Below are 21,874 nucleotides of genomic sequence, written 5' to 3' on the forward strand. Positions count from 1 at the left end.
TCCTGGCTTCATGAACATTTTAGAGGTTGACAGCACTTGGGCACAGAGACACCTGTGGCCTCATTTATGTAGTTTCTCCACTTTGATGAAGGACCTGGTTAGCCTTATACTTGATTCCTCTGTTCATTTATGCTGCCTCCCTAGCTCATCACTGAAAAGTGTATCATCAAATACATCAAATCCCAGTGAGCAGCTATACTGTCTTGCTGTGTACTCTAGGCTGGCCTCCAGTTTTTCATAGATTATAAAATACACTTTATGCCATGTTATAGGATTACAATGAAAGGAGCAAAGTAATTTTTAATTAGAGAGGTTTAATACTAACAATACTTAGCAAGTTTCAAAAGGTCATTTATGGAAAACTTCTCAATAGCTACAAATATTATTCATTTGCATATGTGTAATACAGATGATGGTGGGGGGAACTCCCCTACCACCACCCAGTCATACTTGTTCCCACATGGAAAATCCATGACATCATTCGAGATGGGTGGGTGTGAATAAGGAAGCAAAACTCAGTGATAAGAACATCACTATTTCTTCACATTTCATTTGGCACTTGCAGCCAGAGGCTGCCTGGGTCACCTTACTCCACATTCATGCTGCCTTTATGTTCATGCTTCATGCTTGACACTCACACCTGTGACTTTATAAGCACCTAAATAACTTTGCCATTTCCTTCCTCCACCTCCAATAACAAAAATAAATATGTTATGAATTCTTAATCCTTACTTGAAATCCTTTAACAGAATAGTTCTTTCTTGAAAGATCCTTAGTGTGGTTTTTAGTTTTTCTCTAATAAAAGGTTTTAAAGACTTCTTAACCTAATATACACTACTTAGTTTTGTTTCATCTGAATAGCCCCATCTGTTATGCATAGAATATTAAAAGTAATGGGGAATTTCAAAATTCCAAGAGCAAGGATATCATTAACTCAGTAGTATAGTACTTGTCCAGCACTCATGACACTCAACACTAGAAGAAAGAGAAAAGAAGGGAATGAGGGAAAAAAATCTGACTTAAGGAAACCAAGAAGCATTAGGCTATTTGGTTCATTCTCCCATTTATTTATTCATAATCATACACATTTTGGAATTCCAACTGTGCATTAAAATTCTAGAAAGGAATAGAGATATACAATTTCTCCCTACATGGAACCTCAATGTCTGGAATGGGGATTGGCAAACTCTAATTCATGGGCCAAATTCAGCATACTGCTCTTCTTGCAAATAAAGTTTGCATTAAAACACAAACACGTCCATACACTCACATATTATTTGTGGCCACTTTCCCGCAGCAACAGCGGAGTTAAGTAGGACACAGAGTCCAAAAGGCTTATAAAGCCTACGATACTACTGGCCATTTACAGGAAAACCTGCTAGCTCCAAATAATCATAGGCAAAAACACTCACTTGAATCATAACAACCTTTATGAAGGTAAACATACTTTATGGGAAGGAGCATATAATTGGATCAATTCAAGGTGGGTAGGCAGGCTTCCTGTAGGGAGTGATAATATGAACTGAATTAGGAAGATGGAAGGAAAAGATGAAACAGCCCTATGAAACAGCAGAGGAAACTAAAGGATACTCTTCTTACTGCAATGTAAGGTTAGAGAATCACACCTTTGGTCCCAGTACTCAAGAGGCAGAAGCAAGTGGATCTCCGAGTTCAAGGGCAGCCAGGGCTACACAGTGAAATCCTGTCTTGAAAAAAAAAAAAAAAAAGAGGTGACAGAGATGAAAACACAGGGGCCATATGGAAGAATGGCCAGAAAACTATGAATTAAAACAAGTTTATCTTCACAGAAATCAAGAAGAGTATTTTAAGACATGAGTGCTTGAGAGTTTAAAACACTGGTGGAAGTTCAAGTAATGCAGGAAGTAATACTTCTTGTCAAATGTGCATTTGTAGGGCTTTTTGTGTTTTGTGTTATTACTATTAGTAAGAGAAACTTTTTTGAGACAATGTCTTGCTGTGTACTCCAGTCTGGCCTCAAAATTTTTCATAGATGGAGAGATAAATCATAACATAAAATGTGTTTTCTTTACTTTCAATAATTATAAAGAAGTACTCCTATCCATATAGGGTAATGCATGCTTACTTATAATCCCAGTAAATTGGAGGCTGAGACAGGAGGATCACTACAAGTTGGAAGCTAGGCTGAGCAACACAGTGAAATTCTGTCTCAAAACAGCCCAAACTTAGAAGATAAGAAGTGGTAGACATAGCTCATCTGTCAGATTGCTGGCCTAACATGACCTAACATGATGTAATCTGTCTTGAGTTCTGTCTGCATAAACTAAGGTGGTGCCTTATGGATATAACCTCATACCTGTACTCTCATTATCTGGGTCCTCTGAAAGGCCACTCAGGCCTATATAAACCCTGTCTTAAGAAAAAATAAGAGCATATATTTAAAACAAAAACAAAAACAAAAAACAAGTACTCCTGCTGAACCAGACATGGTGGTGTTACCTGCAGTCTCAGGATTTGGGAGGTGGAGGCATGAAGATAAGTTCAAACTCACTTTACATAGCAAGTTTGAATCCAGCTTAGGCTACATGAGCTATCTAAATCTCCAATTATTAAGGAAGTACTTCTACGGACTATCATATGTGGTGCTATTAATAAAAAAGGAAAGAACAGCTCTAAAGCCAATAGTAAAAAAACAAAAATGTAAACATCAGGTTGCTGAGATGGTTCAGGCGGTAAAGGCATCTGCCATCACTGTTATGATAAAGGTTGAGGGGGATCTTGAGTGAAGGACCTTGGCAGATTACATGGCAGGCAAGGGTGACCAAGGTGGAGGGACAAACATGCCTGGCAGACAGAGCTTAATGAGAAATTTTACTAGAAAGGGAAAGGGGGGGGGATAGAGAAAGGAGGTAAAGAGACACAGAGAGAGGACAGAAGACAGAAGGGAGACACAGGGCTACAGCAGAGAAAAGAGAGGGAAAGAGAGCAGCAAAGAGAGTACAAGTGGGCAGGGTCTTTCTTTTAAATAGTCCTTAGCACCTGTGTGCAGACTACACAACCATGGAACGCTGGGCTGACAGGGTAGGGCCTGTATGCATTTTTGTGACAGGGGCAGGCCAGCATAATGCCTGAATCTTTACAGTCACACCTAGTGACCCAAGTTCAATCCTGAGAGTCCACATGGTGGAGGAAAAAACCAACTCAGACCTCCACACGCACCCCTAACATGTGTTAGGCACATGTGTGTCCCTAACAGATGAAAAACAAAATTAAAAATTTAAATACATATAGTAAATTAAATATGAAATTAATTTTGCTAAAAACTAAAATTATTTCTTTGTTCTATTGCCAAAGATTTCTGTGACTGTATACTTACAACAGAGGTCTGCGCTCTGGTCCAAATTCTGCTTCATAGTAGCCATCTCTGCAGTCTTTTCCAACTAAATCATGAGGATGAGGTTTATATGGGTCATTTTTTGTTACTAATGTAATTCTCACTTTTCCTTTTCCATAATAGTTCATAACCTGAAAGGGGAAATTAAGTATGCAATCCATAAATATATCTTGTTAAGAACAGATCTACTACATGGGTATTGTGACATATACCTGTAGTCCCAGCATTTGGAAGGTTAAAACAGGATTGGTACAAGTTCAATGCCAGTCAGGACTACATACAATAATACCCTGTTTTAAAAGCAAACAAATATAAAGAACTTATCCACTAAATTCAAGTTCAATTTATATAATGAAGTTGGCACTGACTAAAGTTCAAATATTCAACAGCTTACTTGAAATTAAAGTTCTCAGAGAAAAACTTAATCTCTGAACTCCTGAAATGCACGCCCCCCAATTTCATCTAGCTTTATCATCTGCTTATTTATTTTCCTTTTAAAACAAGTAAGCATGCTAGGCATTGTGGTGTGCTTTATTCCCCAGCAATTGGAGTCAGAGGCAGGCAGATCTCTGTAAATTCAAGGCTAACTTGGTCTACAGAGCAAGTTCCAGAACAGCCAGGGCTACACAGAGAAACCTGTCTCAAAAACTCAAATGCAAAACAGGCTAAGGATGTAGCTCAGTGGGCAGAATGCTTGCCTATCATGCACAAGGCCCTGGGTTTGATTTCCAGTACCATATTAACCATACTCAAGGATAGAGGCAGCAATTTTCAGAAGTTCAGAGTCCTCCTCAGCTACATGGTGAGTTTGAGGTTCACTTGAGCTATATGAGATCCTGTCTAAAAATACTAAACACATAAAGTTGATACATTTATTTATTTATTTTTTCTAGACAAGGTTTCTCTGTGTAACCCTGGAAATTACTCTGTAGACAGGCTGGCCTCCAACTCAGAGATCTGCCTGCCTCTGCCTCCTGAATGCTGGGATTAAATGTGTGTGTCAACATTGCTTGGGAAATTGATACACTCTATTTTAATCACAGAGCACAAGGAAATACTTAGAAGTTAGGCTTTCAAGTGTTTTGCTCTTAGTTACAGTGTCATACCATAAGTATGCTTTGAAAAAAAAAACATATTTAGGCCACACTGGAAATAATAGCAAACAAATAAGACCCACCTGCCTCTGCCTCCTAAATTCTGAGATAAGACATGCACACTGCACCTAGATGTTTTGTATTTTATTCTTTGAAAGTTACATATGTATTTATACAATGTATACTGATCATATCTACCCACTGCTACTTCCCTCTTTTTTAAATCAAATAGTAATCAAATATTTACTATCTTTCTAGATGAAAGAGAGATAAAGACTACAAAATAGACTGCTAGCAAAAGAATCCAAGCTGTAAAGTGTTTAGGACCTGTTGGATCAGAAAGGATACAAGTCATACATATAATTTTGATGCATAAATTAATACGATTTAAGAAGAATTAAGGGCTGCTGAGATGGTACTGCCTCCAAGAAGTACACAGAGAGAACTGCCCTGCAAGTTGCCCTCTGCCCTCTACTTGTGCGTGCGTGCACACGCACACACACACACACACACACACACACACACACACGGGTGGGGTAGAGGGAGAAAGTCTAAAACTGTTCAAAAGTTAAAAAACAACAACAACAACAAAAACAGTCCTCTGAGGACACACAGCCAATGGAAAAAGCTTGTGAGAAAATCAGGTTTTGAAATTCACCCTTGACTGCACATGGCTGATGCTACTAGTTTCCAGCAGTCCCTCAGAGAGATTGAAGATGAGGGGAAAAGCTGGGAATCTTGGTGGAGTGTTGTGATCTTCAAAAGGAGCAGCAGCAAGATCACTGTCTCCTCCAAGGAACCTTCTTCCAAAAGACATTGGAACTGTCTCATCAAAAAATGTCTGGAGGAGAGCAGTCTTCAGGACTAGCTGTGATTCTGGTTGTATATGGATGCCAATAGCAAGACAGAGCTCGGAAATGCCTGCACTACTCCCAGGGTAACTAGAGAGAAGAGGAGCAAGGCATGAGGGTCAAGGCACATTGGTCTGCAATGCTTTGTATAAATTTATAAATAAAATTTAGAAACATTTTTTAAAGGAGGAGATAAATTGACTCACAAGATTGGAAGAATAGAATTTTTAAATTAACTTTTCAATGTATGTCTTCCATTTGAATACTTAACTTAGAAAACCCTAATCGATACTGTTGCCAAAAAGTGTGACTTAAAAGCATGAAGTTATGGGGCTGGAATGATAAACTGACAACGAAGAGCACTTCATGGCCTTCCATAGGACCAGAGTTCAGATCTCAGCATTCATATCAGGCAGTTCACAACTTCAGCTTCAGGGGACCCAATACCCTCTTCTGGCCTGTGTGGGCCCCCACCCCTGAATGTGCATTTTTACAGATATACACATACATGTATAAAAATAAAATCTTTTTAAAAATTCAATTTTTACAGTAGATGGGACAAAAAACTCTAGGTGACAGTACAAATATACTGTATATCTCAAATATCTAGGAGGAGTTTGAATGTTTCCATAGTAATGATAAATGTTTGAGGAGCTAAGTATGTTTAACTGATTTAAGAATTGCATGATGTATATATGTATCAAACATTACATGACATCCCATTAACATGTATAATTTGAGCATCTATATATCAGTTAAAACAAAAAGAGAAATTTGGAAATAAATATATAACTTAGTAATTGACTTAAGTTTTAACTTTAGATTCTCCTTAGGTTCAATAAAATAAAGTTTGCTAGTTACAAAGCAGTAATTTCAGATCTAATGATGAAAGATAAAGAACCATTTTTCACATTCCACACTGGTTTCTGTACCCAAATAATCCTTCTACCACAGCCTGCCAGCTAGATGAGATTTCAGTGGGTAATACTGCTCAGACTAGTTTTTGTTGTTGTTTTTCATTTTTTTGAGACAGGGTTTCTCTGTGTAACCGTACTGGCTGTCCTGTAACTCACTCTGTAGACCAGTCTTGATCTCAGTCTCACTGAGATTCACCTGCCTCTTCCTCCCAAGTACTGGGATTAAAGGTGTGAGCCACCACTGTATGCCCCCCCTGACTAATTTTTTACTTTGTTTTCATTTATTTGTTGAGACAAGGTCTTGCTTTAAAATCCAGATTGGCCTGGAACTTTTTATGTAGTCCAGGCAGTTCTCAAGCTCAAGATCTGCCTGTCTTTACCTCCCAAATGCTTGGATAACTGGCATGTGCTATCATACCAACTCACTATTAAGCGTTTTAATTGGCATTTAAATGATAAAAATCAGCCAGGCATGATTGCACATGCCTATAGTCCCAGTATAAAGGAAGCAGAGGTAAGAGGGAATATCACTACAAGTTTGGGGTTAGCCTAGTCTAGTAAAATTTTGTTTCAAAACACCAAACATGAACAAATAAATTATAAAAATTAAAAAGCAAATTATACATATGACATAAACATACATTATAAATATGGTACATTTGCCAAATTCATTTTCAATCAAAAACTACTTTCACAGGCTAGGGATATATCTCAAGTGGTATCTTAGCGTTCCTAAGAGTCTAGGTTCAGTCCCTAATACTGTCTGTCAAAAACGATGTAGAAAGACCAGTAGTTTGAGCACATGTGATACCAATTCTGCTATCAGGAGATGGGAAGCAGAAACAGGAGGACTCTGGAAGCTAGTGGACAAGGCAGCCTGGCATATGAAATGACAAAACAACAGAGACACCCTGCCTCAGAAAGGTGGAAGGAAAGCCTCAACCCACCTACAGCTGTCCTGACGTCCACATGGGCATTGACGTACAAGAGCGCCTCACCCCTTACATACACACACCTTAGACACACAGAGAAAACATTGATAATTTAGATGACATCAGTAAGAGTATTGGAGATATGCAATACAGGTAAGGAAAAAGGAGGGGGGACTGAAAGATTGGAAAAAAAATTAGAGTTTCCAAATCCTTGTTTAACATATACAATAATTACTCCTCACCACTATACAGAGAATGTTTTTCTACTCACTAAAAGCTTTGTTTACAAAAGTGATCAGACCCAAGGCTGTCAGTGTACAGTAAGCACTGTGAATCACTGCAGTCACAATAATACATCAACTATAGCAGGAAAGATTCTACATTTTTAGATCTCCCTACACATCTGGGTAATTCAAAGCAAGTTCAAAGAAAAGAAAAAACAAAAAACAAAAAACAAAAAAAAAAAGGGAGGGGAGCAAAAGACTGTGGAAGAAACTGAGCCTTCCACTAGGCGGTGGTGGTGCACCCCTTTAATCCCAGCCTTAAGAGGCAGAAGCAAGTCAATCTCTTGAATTTGAGGCCAACCTGGTTTACAGAATGAGTTCCAGGACAGTCAGGACCACACAGAGAAACCCTGTCTCAAAACAAAAAAGAGACTGAGCCTTTAATGGAACTGCCATAGTGAAATATGAACCACTAAAAGTGAGACCCTGAAGACAGGCCTGTTACCTGGATGGACGGATATGTTCGATTGTTGTCTGCGCTGTGCTCCCCAGGAATGCTGCCTGCTGAACGCCCTTCACATTTGTATCTAAACCGCATTCCTCTCTGTCTTGGCTGTTCAATTATTTCTACATAGGGATTATATCCACCTGAAAATTTTAAAAGGGATAGGGCAATGAGATTAGAATAGCAATATAATGGATTTTAATGGCTTGGGTTTTTAAAAAAAACAACACACCAAAGCAAAGTTCAAATGTAGTCATCAAACACTAGATAAGGAAGATACCTTTTCCCTCATACAAACTGAACTCCTATGTAGTATTAGTACACAACTGATTAGTGCCTTTGCTTAATAGCTATAGCTAACTACAGTATTAAGTTCTGAGATAACCACATGAAGCCAATTAGAAGGGTTTTCTCCCAACATTTCCCAAGAAAGGTGAAAAAAATCATACCCAGAAGTACATTATACTCCAAAACTGAGTAAAATATACTTCACTGCTTTATTTTAAACTAGACTCTAAGTTCATAATAAGATATTCATTAAAAATTGAATATACTTAAATCCTTGTATACATAAGTCTGGAATACCAAAGGATTGGTACACATTGTACTAAAACAAGCTCAACTAAATTTTCACATCAGTTCCATCTGAATCTCCTCCAAAATGTAACATATAATGTGGATAAAATAAAATAATTTACCTTCCATAACAAGTGTAATTCAAAATATGCACCCTCAGGGTAAAATCTGATACATACAACTATCAAGTAAGTGTATATAGTGTAAGAAGCTAATCTAAAACAGCACATACTATAAGATCCATTTATATGAAACTCTAGAATACATAAGCCAATCTATAATTAAATAAAGGTGATGACTATTTGTTTAAAGCCAGTAGATGAGAAAGTTTGGAGGATGGTGGACATGTTTATGTTTATTTTTATTGTGTTAAGGTACATACATATATATGTGTGTATGTTTGTATATGTACATACACAAACACATTTATTTATTTATTCCCAGGTGTGGTGGGCCAGGACTTTAATATTAGCTATCTCAAAAGCAAAGACAGGCTGATGTCTGTGAGTTCAAGACCAGCATGATCTATATAGTGAGTTCCAGGCCAGTCAGAGGAGACAAAAAGATCAAGTGACTACCTCCAAAGTCCATCTTCAGGGTCCTAATATGAAGTTCAGATTTAAATAGAGAATAACAATCATTAATCAGTCTTGGTCATAAAGAAATCTTGTCTTAAAACTAAAAATCAAAAAAGTTTATATATAATTATTACCTTACAATTAATTAATTGAATATCAATAAAGCTTTAAAAAATATGCATCTTCACCCTTTTTATTAGCCAAGTTCAAAAAAAAAAAAAAAACCAACTATGTTTACAAGCTAGGGTACGTAGCTATGTATTTTATTTTAAGAGTATAAATTCCCCAAATCACAATTCCATTTCACTAAGTTTTATCCTGTTAGAATGCAAACAATCTTAAGATATGGTGAAACAATGGATCTTTTAAATACAGTGAGACAAGGCTGAATCACCCAGCCTTTTCCTTCTAGAATTTACTGTGTAGATCCAACTGACCATGAACTTGTAGGAGGCTGCTTCTGTCTCTTAAGTGCTAGTCTCAAAACAAAGACCCAGCAAGATTCTGGCAAGATGCCAGTTAATTATATCTTATTGTTAATATACTCTGTAAAATATGTGTTAAATCCTTACCAAGTGCCACACAGACAAGCAGTAGTCAATAAATGGTACTACTATTACTTCAGATGCTGTCTTGAAGACAGTGACATCACTATCACATCATCATCATCACAACTGCTACTCTAAAGGACCTTATATTCAACAGTGAGACAGACATCACAATTATTAGAACACAAAAAGGGGAGGAGAGTACTAACAAAATTCTGAGGAAAATTATAATAAGAACAAAAGAGGAATCTAACAGTTTAAGAGGGGAAAATATAACAAAATAAGAGTGAAAAGACATTCTAGAAAAAAGGGAAGTAATTGTCTATACAAGGTGCATTAATCACTAATGGAAGCTGAGTACAATTCCACTCTTAGAAAGAGTACAGAAAATCCAAACACATTCAGTAATATGGGTTTCATTCTATATGTGGAAAGGAATCAATGCTTTTATTCAGGGGAATCACAACATCAGATTAGTAGTCTAGAATAAGAATTCTGACGGTAGTAGACTGAAGAAAAGCGAGAAAATTATCAATTTAAAAATTACTTACATTTACACATATATATGATTTTCTCCTATAAATGCATACATATAAGAGATTACCAGTAAAAAATAGAGCAATTGTGACAAACTACTATGATGAGTTACTTAAAGGTTTTTATTTATTGAATTTTCTTTTTAATATTTTATACTATAGTTAATAACAATGAACTAAGGAAAATGAATCCATAGATAAGTATATACTACTGCCATATGAAGAAACAATGTGGGTATGCCTCAAATATGGCTATTGTAAGAATAAAAATATCATTTTAAAAAAACAAAACTGGCAGTAGTTTGGTAATTAATCACGGGTGGCTAGGGGCTGGGGAGACAGTCAGAAAAGTGCTTGCCATTCAAGGACAAGATCCTAAATTCAATCTCCAGCATCCACATAAAAAAGTCAGGCATGGTAGCCTATACCTGTAAGCCCAATGTGGAGTAGGAGGAGACAGGAGGAATCTTGGTGTTCATTGGCTAGGCAGCTTAGCCTAATGGTTGAGTACTAGGTACCGGTGAATACCCTGTCTCAAAAAACAAAGTGACAACTCCTGGAGAACCAAGGTTAATTAACACTCAGTGCTGTGGAACAATCTTTGTACATTGTAATATGTGTTATTCTCATTGGCTAATAAAGACATGACAGGCCTATAGCTGGGCAGGAAGAGACTGGGTGGAAGGACCAGACTAGGAGTTCCCTGGGAAGAAGGGCAGAGTCTCAGTAGTAAGCAGCCAGTAGGAAGCAAGACATGTACAAAATGAGGTAACAAACCACGAGGTACTTGGTAGAACTTAGATAAGAAATTTGGATTAATAGAAGTTGTAAAAGCTAATCAGTAATAAGCCTGAGCTATTGGCCAAGAATTTATAATTTATATTAAGTCTTCATGCCAGTTATTTAGGAACAGACGGACAGGAAAGAAAAGTCCACCTTCAACCCAAGGTTAATCTCTGGTGCACACATGCATACTTGAACATATACACACCCCTATGCATAAACATGTGTGTGCGCACACACACACACAATCACTTGTGCTATGTGGTTTCTACTTTGAGTTACTCAATAAATTATCACTACCTTTAATTTTATTCAGACCTCTTGTTCTAAATCTATCACTCATTTGCTTATTCAATTACAGAAAACAGGCTCAACACAAACAAACAAAAAAAAAACCAACTGTGGGAGAAACTTGATTTTAATTCAACCAAGTTCATAATAATTACTAAAAAGATAAGCAATGAATATTTCACAATTTATAAATCATCATATATGTAAACTTTACATCTCAATTTTAAGTATTCATACCTTGTTTGTTTGTTTTTGTTTTCCCAGATAGGGTTTCTCTGTGTTAACAGCCCTGGCTATCCTGGAACTCACATTGTAGACCAGGCTGGCCTTGAACTCATAGAGATTCGCTTGCCTCTGCCTCCTGAGTGCTGGAATTAAAGGTATATGTCACTACTGCCCAGCTATATCTTGTATTCTTGTAAAACTATTTAAAAGAATGTATATTTCTTTTCAATTCTGTTAAATTTAACATGATTTTTTTTCAGTGGCAGCTTAAGGAATTTATGTGGTTGAACTATAATGTCAAATAAATCCCACCCCACTACTTTTTAAATAAATTCCACCCCATCCATTTTTGTGGAAAATTGATATAGAATGACACCATTAAGAGTAGCTGTTAACTTTTTTGAAGGAGTATAAAAAACACAGTAGGGGCATTCAAAGCAAGTTACATATTTCATTAAAACAATGAGTATATCTATGAAATTATGAAATACAAAGGAATACAAAATTAGTTATTGAATTACCTAAGTATTGTTATATAATATCATGCATTTATATTTAGTTTTCCTCTTATATAAACTCTTCATTGAGCTGGGTGGTGGTGGTGTACTCCTTTAATTCCATCACAGAGGTAGGTGGATATGAGTTTCAGGCCAGCCAGGTCTACAGAGTTGAGTTCCAAGAGAGCCAGGGCTACACAGAGAAACCCTGTCTCAAAAAAAAAAAAAAAAAAAAAAAAAAAAAAAAAACCCAAACTAAAAAGAAACTCTTCATTGATAACAAGCCTCACTAAAAACCAAGTTTCAGAATTTATAGTCTGATTTATATACATTCCCCCAGTTTGAAATAACTTTCCCTTCTGTAAATCAGTGGTTCTCAAACTTCCTAATGCTGTGATCCTTTAACACAGTTCCTCATGTTGTGCTGACCCCCCAACCATAACATTATTTTTTTTTTGCTACTTCATAACTGTAATTTTTCTACAATTATGAATCATAATGTAAATATCTGGCATGCAGGATATCTAATATGTGGCCCCACAGAATGAGAAACAATGCTGAAAACCAACATAGTATTTTTGCTTAAAGAATTATTCCAAAGAACATTAGTTTAAGGAAGATTAACTATCATGTTTTTTTGTTTTTTGTTTTTGAGACAGGATCTCATCTTAGAGCAGACCTCTAAGTTGTTCTGTAGCCTAGGCTAGCCTTTGAACAAGTGTTGAAATTACAGGTTCCACTATAATAGGGCTTTGTACAGTGCTGGGGATCAAATCCAGGGCATTCAAATACCGGGCAGCTACTCTACCAATGAAGCTACATCCTCCTTTTTTTTTTTTTTTTAGACATGATCTCAAGTAACCTAGGCCTTGATGCTTTCCTTGAACTTCTGTCTTTTAGACTCCACCTTTCAAGTACTAGGATTACAGATTTCTTTGTTATTAAACTAATGCTACATGTTTTACTTCTTCAAGTTACCTATGGCAGAAATTGTATTATTTATTAATGCCTTAAATTAACAACTGTTGAGAGATTAAAATCTCAAAGCTCTTTTGTATCAGTTATTCAAAAATTAAAGTACTGTATAGATGATTAATCTGTTCCTCCTTATTAGATTCTTCTATAACTGAAAAAAATATTGCTTTGTAGGAAATGGAACTACACCTTCATGCTTTCTCCTATCTGTTCATATCTTAACTGTATGAAATCATTTGTATTATATATCAGTACAATAAGCCAATCGTGTTCTTCTTCAGTACTGTTTTGCAATGCTATTCCTCTTCTTGAAGATGGAAAAATGCAAAAATGCAGTTCTCAATGGAGAGGAAGCAGGGAAAATTATAAATCAGGGAACCTTGGGGAAAATAAATACTCTTAACCAAGATTACTGAAAGTTGCTACAGTTTTTTACAGCACAGAAATGTTTTCAAAATAATTTCTAACCAATTTAATTTTCTTTAACTAGGACAGTAAGGATTGAACCCTATATTTTGAATTGCATTGTAAATGCTAATACTGGCTAGAATAACCTTTGAATTACAGCTTGAAATATACTTAAGATTTCATGTGCACTTAGGCAAAAAAGAATGCTCTTTGAAAACATTAAGCAAATTTAATTTTCTTTTTTTCTATTTACTAATTATTTATATTTCCTTCTATTTACTAATTAATATTTACTATTTACTCATGTACTAATTTCTATTTGCTAATTCAAGTATGAGAAATTACACTGAAATGTTAGAAATAGATCAAGTGTCAGAATTATATATAAAATAGGCATACCCAATAGAATGTTATTGCTAGAATTAGAAGTCAGAATTAAGTGCACATATACTAATTAAAATGTACACATAGGTATTTTTCACTGATCCTCTTGACTTTAATCTTCATAAAGAGAACTGGTATTATTATTTTCCCATTTTAGAGATTATAAAACTAAACTTTTTTGAGAAAAATACCATTATTATTCTATTCTTTTTTGTTTGTTTATCTTTTGAGACAGTTTCAATGGCCTGAAACTTGCTTAGTAGACCAGACTGGCCTTGAATTCAGAGATCCGCCTGCCTTTGCCTCCCAAGTGCTGGGATTAAAGGAATGTAACAATTTTTAATAATGTACAAGTGAAGAAGTCATAATCCAACAAACTAACAAATTTGACTACCAAATGGATGTCTTCTGGGTCTAAGACCACAGACAAGATATGAAAAGAACAATGAAGAGTGAAATTGTTCCATGAGATGTTTCTGTTGAAAGAACAAAAGTCATAGGAGCCATTAAACTAAAGAGATGTAATTACAACCAAGGTTTTGAATAAAATCAATTACTTTATTTATATAACAAAAAAAGCAGTTAAGCATAAAATAACAACAGCAGATATGGCTATAACCTGTAATCTAAAATCTGTATGCTACCTGAAGAACACAAGGCAAATATTTAGATACATAGTAGTCCCTGGAATAAAGTTTGTCCTGGGGCTGTACTTCAGAAACCACCTAGGTAGCTTTTCCAAACTGTAAACCATACCCAAACCTCACAGAGATCTGAAGAGAAACAAAGCTCTTCAAGAAAAAAGGCCAGATAGATTTCTGAAAAAGCCTTCCAACTTAATCTAAATACTCTAAAGACAAAATTCTCTAAAACACAAGGAAGTAAAAACAATTAAGTTATTCAGGCAATCAACCTAAAGTCAGATCCAAGTATAGAGGAGATTATGGATAAAGCAGGCAAAACAATCAGGGCTAGTCGTCATTCCTTTTTCTGTTCCACTCACAAAAGAGAGGGGGGAGAGAGGAGGGAGGAAGGAAGGAGAGAGAAAGAAAATTTATTCAAGTGCAATGTAGAAAACATTCTAAAGCTAGATTTTGATTGCTTTCTTTAACAAAGTATTATTTTGAACTCCCTTATTATTTACACTATAGCACACAAATGATGGTCATACTAACCAGAATTGAGAACAGCCGATCAGAGTGCCTCTCTCTTATAGAAATCCTATGTAACAGACATTGCCTGGGACCCAAAGGAGCAAACAGCTAATATATCATACATTTCCAAATAGCATCTCTCTTAATTCTTGAAAAAAGTAATTAAAAATTATCCTTTTTTCCTCCAGACAGGTCCATCAAAACCTAATTCAAGCCAGACCTGGTCACTCACACCTGAAGTTCTAGCACTCAGGAGTGTGAGGCAGGAGAACCAGGAGTTTAAGGTCATCATAGTTACATAGCTGTCCCAAGTTACATGAGACCCTATGTGAGAACACACACACACACACACACACACACACACACACACACACACACACACACACACACGTACATGTGTGTATGTATATATAAGAAATTCAGGCAGGAGGCATTCAACTGATGTATATACCCCAAGGCAAATCAAAGGGTAGGAAACACTTTGCAGTAAGATTTTACTGCTGTAGGTACAGGAAAAAACCAAGTCCTAATGTTTTTACCTGCTAGAATGACAAAGTAATGTTTAAAATCTTTCCTATAATAAAAAATACATGGCAGCATCAAATCATCTCTATTAGGGTTTCAAACTTTAAAATGCAAGAGATTCAGTTAAATACAAATTTCGCATTAACAATTACTGATGGATAAATGTATTCTCCTTTGCAATATTCAGATCATGTGTTTATTCAGAGAACACAGAGGGGAGAAAACTGAGACAAAAGTATTCTGAGTCCCTTAAATTGTTTCTGATAAAAAGACCACACACACCCTGTGTTCCTAATTATGATTTTGCCCGTCATTTTCTCCACTAATTCTCTTTATTACACATCACTTATTTTGATAACACTTTTATCTCTTTTTCATATGTTTCATTTCTGAAATATGTGTGAGCAGTCTTAGTTTTTTTTTAAAAGGAAGTCATTTGTTTTAGCTAACCACTCATAACCTCCAGCTCTATTATTAAAGTGAAAGCAGTCTCTCACTTACATCCACTTTTATTAAGAGAAAAAGGTTATCTTGAAATTCATATACAGAAAGTTGGGGAGTAGTATGGTCTACAAAAATAATTTCTGTACTTCCTGTTATATGATACAGCAGAATAATACTAAAGAAAAAAATGTGACAAAACACAAACTTTCTAAAATTTAAAGCACATTTCACCAAAGACATGCGTATCAATCATTAATAACCACAATATGTGCCACACAAGGTAACTGTGCCCCCCTCACTTTGTTCATTTTAAGAAATAATGAGAAGCTTTTAATATGGTCATAAAGCATCTAAGACTAAGTAGAACAGAATCACAAGAATAATGATTTTTTCCAATTACAATTAATTATATCAAAAGGCTAGAATCAAAGCAAAGTATTTTTAAAAGGGCAATGGAAAATAGCTTAATGGCTAGACAGAAAGTCATATTTTGCTAATTTGCCTGAATAATAATTAGAATAATCATATAAAATCATGTTTACTTGTGGCATGTATATGATTCTGCTTATATGATTGTGATCTATGATACTTTTACATTATAGGCACCACCTATTCAATTACATATACCTATTTACATATGACATCCGGAGAGAAATGAACAAATGGTCTTAAATGCTTAATAATCAGTAAGGATACTTTTCAAGGTTTCAATGCCATATTACAAAACGGATCTAAATTAGTAATAAATTGAGCAAATGTTGTTGCTCTTAACTTACTATTCCAAATGGAATGGGGATTTTACTTGTATTTCACAATTTTTTCTCTATATGGTCTTTATAACTGATAATGTACCCAGACTCCTTTAAACTAATTTAGTCTAATTAGTGCAGCCCTTGATTAAGAAAAAAGCAAGAAGACAATGACAGTACAACTTATAGATTTATGTTCTTTTGTTTGTTGGTTTTTTTCCCCCCTGACAGGACTGAGAATGGAATCCAGGACTTCAGAGAAGCTAGCAAGCCCACTCTCAAGACCTACAACCCGAACACAATTTTGAAATTCTTGCCATTTCTTTAAAGATTCCCCCGTTTAGTGTTGGGAAACATTTGTATAACAGCACAAAATATGTGTCCTTAGACAAATTTCAATTGTATGACACTTTAAAATCATAGCTGTCTTACAGTACTTTATGTAATAAACGATTTTCTCTTGAAAAAAGTTCAAGTAGTACATTCATGTACAATATTAAAATCCTGTTAAGTAGACAAGGGAAGAGCTATTTTATTTAACAAAGCCTGCCACTCTACAACTTTAATGCAACATCTCTTTCTGGTTACAGTGAGTTAATGAAATATTCGAAGTCTTCTTTGTACTTTTAATCTGAGCATGAGTTACATTTACAAATTTACAAGATTATCTGAACGTCTGGGTTCATTTAAATGGGTAAAGAGAAAGTTGAAATATTTTAAACTACACTTGTTTTCTCATGAAAACCACAGACAAACTGAAATCAAGTGTCATGTGAAACACCCCAGTTTCCTTTACGGCCTACAGTAGGAGTTATGGCATTGTTCTGTTCAACTCTTAAACGAGTTCATTAAGCTTTCTACTTCCTCTTCTCTGCCAGAAGTCGGCTGCCTTCTCCTCGGTGACCATCAGGGTCACTGGGAAGATAAGGGTCAATATCCCACTAGACTGAAGGTGTGGCTTCAGTTCCCAGGGCCAGGAAAGCGCCCACCACCACCTGGGGCTGCTGGATGAACTTGCCTAACATGACAGCCCTAGCTATAAGGGAAACGAGCAAGTAAACACGCTCCCCTCAAAGAAACATTTATATCAAGTGATCACACTTCTCATTCCCACTCGTTATTTTATTTTCCCCCCACTAGGTATTTTAAAGCACAATCGAGAACTCTCTCGCCCTCTTGCTAACAAAACGTTCGTGCAGGCTGGGAGCAGGGGGGTCGACGTCTCTGCGCGGCACACTACACATGGAATCCCTACAGCTCTAAGGAGGAAAGAGCTAGTGTTTTCACTTGGGACGAGTTAAAACGCCACCGAGGGCTCTAACTGTTGCGCCACATTCTGTACAGCTGTCAGTCCAGGAGCGATTAGCTACCGGAACGTTTGTATTTAAAACAGAAAGCTCGCCCGAGGTCCTGAGGTTCCTCCTTTTGTTCGAAAATGTAAACCGGCGTCTCAATGCCAATCTTTAAGCGCTAGACTCCTGCGGTCCTTTACCGAGCTCACTCACCCCTCTAATCCTTAGACCACTTCGGTGGGAATTTCGAAGGTTCTGGCTATTATTACAAGGAGATCAGATTACAGTGCGCCGCTTTGATTTCGCACGCAAACCCCGAAGCAGGTAACTTTTTAAATGGCTGACAATTTGCCAGAGGAGACGATTTGAAAGGAAGAATGTCCCAACCCCAAACCGAGCCTCTGTCAGCTCCTTCCCAGGACTCGCAGGTGCTCACCCCGGCGCTCGCCTCCGTGCTCACCTGGGTACTCACCCGAGGCCATGGCTCGGCTCCGCGCGCCGCCCGCCTCAGCTCCCAGCGTCCGGCCAGAGGCTGCTAGCCAGTCAGCCGGGCGGTCAGTCAGCCGGGCGGTCAGCCAGCCGGGCGGTCAGTCAGCCGGGCGGTCAGTCAGCCGGGCGGTCCAGTCAGCCAGTCAGCCCGCCAGCCAGTCAGCCCGCCAGTCAGTCAGCCAGTCAGCCCGCCAGCCGGCAAGTCCGCCTAGGAAGGAGCCAGCAGGCCAGTCAGGCAGGAGGCCGAGCAGCCGCTGCAGCCCGACCCCAGTCCTCTGACCACCCCCGGGCCTCCTCTCCTTTCCCGCCCCCGGTGGGTTTGCGGCTCACACCTTCCCTCCCCTGAATCTGCAGGCTCGGGTCACTGGTGTCCTGGCGTCGCCCTGCCAGGATGCCGAGGCAGGACCAGGGGGCGGGGCGCACCGCCTGGCGGAACGGGGATTTCCCGCGCCTTGCGTCACTCGCGCCACCGCCTACCCGGGGCGGGGGGCGGAGCCTCGGGGCGGCCGCGCGCTCGCGCCCGCCTCCAGAGCTACGCGGCCTGCGCGCTCGCGCGAGGAGCGGCCGGGGGCGCGTGGTGACGGCCCCGCGCGCGCGCGCGGCCAGCCGCGGGCCCCGGAGAAATCCCCCTCCCCCGGTGGCCTTCAGAACGCGGCTTGAAGCCCGGGGCCGAGGGGCGTGTCCGTGACGTCGGCCGGGGGCGGGGCCGAGGCCCGCCCGGGGTTTTCGGAGCGGTGGTTCCCCCTCTTCCCTATTTCGCACATGCAAATCTCCGCCCCCGCGCCGGAGCGCGGCCGTCCGCCCGGGAGCCCTCGGAGGAAGTGCGGAAGCGCCGGCGCCTGCGTTGGGCTGCTAGGCGTGGATTTGCATACGGGGACCCCCGCAGTCTGATTTTCTCTCTGTATCGACCTTCCGTCGTTTGCGTACCAGGCGTTCTCAGCTCCGCAGGGCTGCGCGGCGAGGCCGCTGCCGCAGTCGCTGGATGTGAACACGACGTCCAGAGATTTGACCGCGATACCCACCACCTAAGGCCGAGACCGAACTTGTACTCGTTGACAGGCCTGGCGGAATCTTGGTTTGCCTCGGTTGCTCATGGGTACCTGGTCTCTTGGTATGTCAAACACGAGTTGACTGAGGTCTGGAGAAGTAGCTTGTAGGTACTTAAGACTGCTAGAAAGGAAAAGCACTATTTAAGTTGAAGATTACCCAGCCCAGTTTAATGCACTCCTAGCACTCGAGAGGCTGAGGCAGGAGGATTGTCTCAACAACAAAACTAACCAGGGTTATCTGGTTCTGCCTTCTGTGCTCTCCAGTGACTTACTGACTAAAACAAGTATAGGGCAAATAAAAAATGGCATCCTGAATGCTGACAAGATGGCTTAGGGGGTAACTGCGCTTGCCACCAAGCCTGACAACCTGAGTTCAGGGGAAAGGAAGAGGACCAACTTCCAAAAGTTGTTCTCTCTCTCACACACACACACACACACACACACACACACACACACCCTGCCTGTGCCCGAACGCATGCACTTGGAAGGACGCCAAAAAATGTTAATTAGATAATTAAAATATATGCTATCCTGTCATTAAAAAAGAGAGAGAAACCATTCTATCATACAAGTATCCCAAAGTGAAGGACACTCCTAGGGAAATAATTAAAATCTGTCAATTCAAAAGTGTCTTCACAAAAGTTATAAATAGCAGTTGTTGTTTTCTTGCTTAAACACAATCATAGGCAAACCACAAAGATAAGACAACAACAACAACAACAAAAAAGCAATTAGGGTGATTTATGTCCAGCACCCCGGAGTTCAAGGCAGGAAATTCAAACTTTGAAGCTAGGATGAGCTCACATCAAACTGACCCCAGAAATGTCCTGTCACCTGGACTGACATTGACTGTCTGCACCTAAACAGCTCTGTGTCTGAACAGCTGAATGCCTGCAGTGTGTTGGACTTCTTGCCCAATCTGCCATCCTCTTCCTTGTGCCTGTGTATGCTTCCTGCCTCTGACTTCAGGAACACCTCTGAATTCTGTAGCCTGTTACATTGTTTAACCATATATTCATGTATGTGTGTGTATTGTGTTACCTGACTTGAGAGCTGATGCTAATAACTGAAGTTAAAAGAACTGGTCTCCAACCAGCAGGTGGAAACTACTTAGGAAACCGTAGCCAACAAAATTGATGTAGGCTGTGAATTTATTTGTACTCAAAGTATTCTGATATTATAGAAAGACACAGACATATCTGTCCATGTTTCTGACATTCATGCCCATAACAAATATGTAACACTTTTAAGGTTGCCTTGCAAGGGGAGAGATGAGGGTCACAAGAGAAAGATTTATGTGGGCCTGCACAGTCTGCCTTCCTATTTTGCACACAAGTACAGTACACACTATCTTAGATTCCAGAGAAATTAGGAAACAGATATTGGTAAAGGAAAATGAGAACCAGTATGGGCTAATTGCTATAATCCTAATGCTTAGGAGAATGAAACAGAAGGGTGGTTGTGGATTGGAGGGCAGTCTGTGCTACAGAGTAACAGTGAAGGAAAGGAAGAGAGAGACAAACAGAAAGTAGATGTCAGTAAGTTCTGTCAGGCTCTGGCCTGGAAATTTTCTTCCCCTGACATCGTTCAATGTAAGGGTGGACTGGGCATTGAAGGAGGTTGGTGGTAACGGTGGTGCTGGACAGGCAGACCTCCGCTGAAATGGGGAAGGGACTTGGAGCTGCCTTTGCTAGAAAGCACTGACCTCTCACTTGGTTCTCAAGGCTTTAGACCAGTGGTTCTCACCCTTCCTAACACTGAGACCCCAACCATAACATCATTTTCACTGTTATTTTGCTACAGTTATGAATCATAACTGTGATATGAATAAATATCTGGAATCATAATGTCAATATCTGGTATGCGACTCCAAGGGAGTTGAGCTCCACAGGTTGAGAATGACTGCTTTAAAGGTAGGATGAAAGACTGGTGTCTTAGCTTTGTTTGGGGTCTGTTCCTTTACTCTGGCTGAAGGCACAGGGCCAAGTCACCCAGGAGCCCTGTAGTTTCAGACTTCACTACCACATCTGCCTTTATATGGGTTCTTAGGGGGTCTAGACTCAGCTCCTTATTCTTGTTTGGTCATCACTTGACTCACTGACATGTCTATTCAGCCTGGGAGCCATGTTTGACTCACTGTCACCTCCAGCCTACCGTCCAACATCCACTCACCATATAGCCTAATCCGATGCATTGTATTTTCCTTCTGTGATAGGGATTACACTTAAGGCCTGCAGGAATGTTCAGTCTTTTGACATTGTTATAACACATTGTCACATAGAAAGTTCACACTTGAGAACAGCATAGTTAAGTTGCAAAGAAAAAAACTTGAAAAACAAACAAAAACCTCGTACTGTTTTAAGTGATCGTGATTATTTTGTGTTTGGTTGCACCATAGCTATCCTGGGGCACCTGTGATCCATGAACTTTAGGTTAGATCCACCTGGAAACATGCTAAGAATGTCAAGTGTGCCA

The 21,874-nt window shown here is 38.9% G+C and overlaps 1 protein-coding gene across 2 annotated transcripts in view; it reads right to left on the reverse strand.

Moving 5' to 3' along the window:
* Rel (REL proto-oncogene, NF-kB subunit) overlaps positions 1 to 18,443 on the reverse strand; it is a 29,700-nt gene extending 11,257 nt beyond the window's left edge. The window contains exons 1-3 of one of the 2 annotated variants that reach the window (XM_051200592.1): positions 18,322 to 18,443; positions 7,897 to 8,039; positions 3,356 to 3,504 (exon numbers count right to left, since the gene is read on the reverse strand). In XM_051200592.1, the coding sequence (XP_051056549.1) occupies positions 3,356 to 3,504; positions 7,897 to 8,039; positions 18,322 to 18,343 (314 nt within the window). In that variant the 5' untranslated portion in view covers positions 18,344 to 18,443. The remainder of the gene's footprint in view (positions 1 to 3,355; positions 3,505 to 7,896; positions 8,040 to 18,321) is intronic. The other variant, XM_051200593.1, reaches the window with a different exon arrangement.
* Between the last annotated feature and the right edge of the window lie 3,431 nt (positions 18,444 to 21,874).

Source organism: Phodopus roborovskii, unplaced genomic scaffold (assembly GCF_943737965.1).
Source record: "Phodopus roborovskii unplaced genomic scaffold, PHOROB, whole genome shotgun sequence".
Taxonomy (NCBI): Eukaryota; Metazoa; Chordata; class Mammalia; order Rodentia; family Cricetidae; genus Phodopus; species Phodopus roborovskii.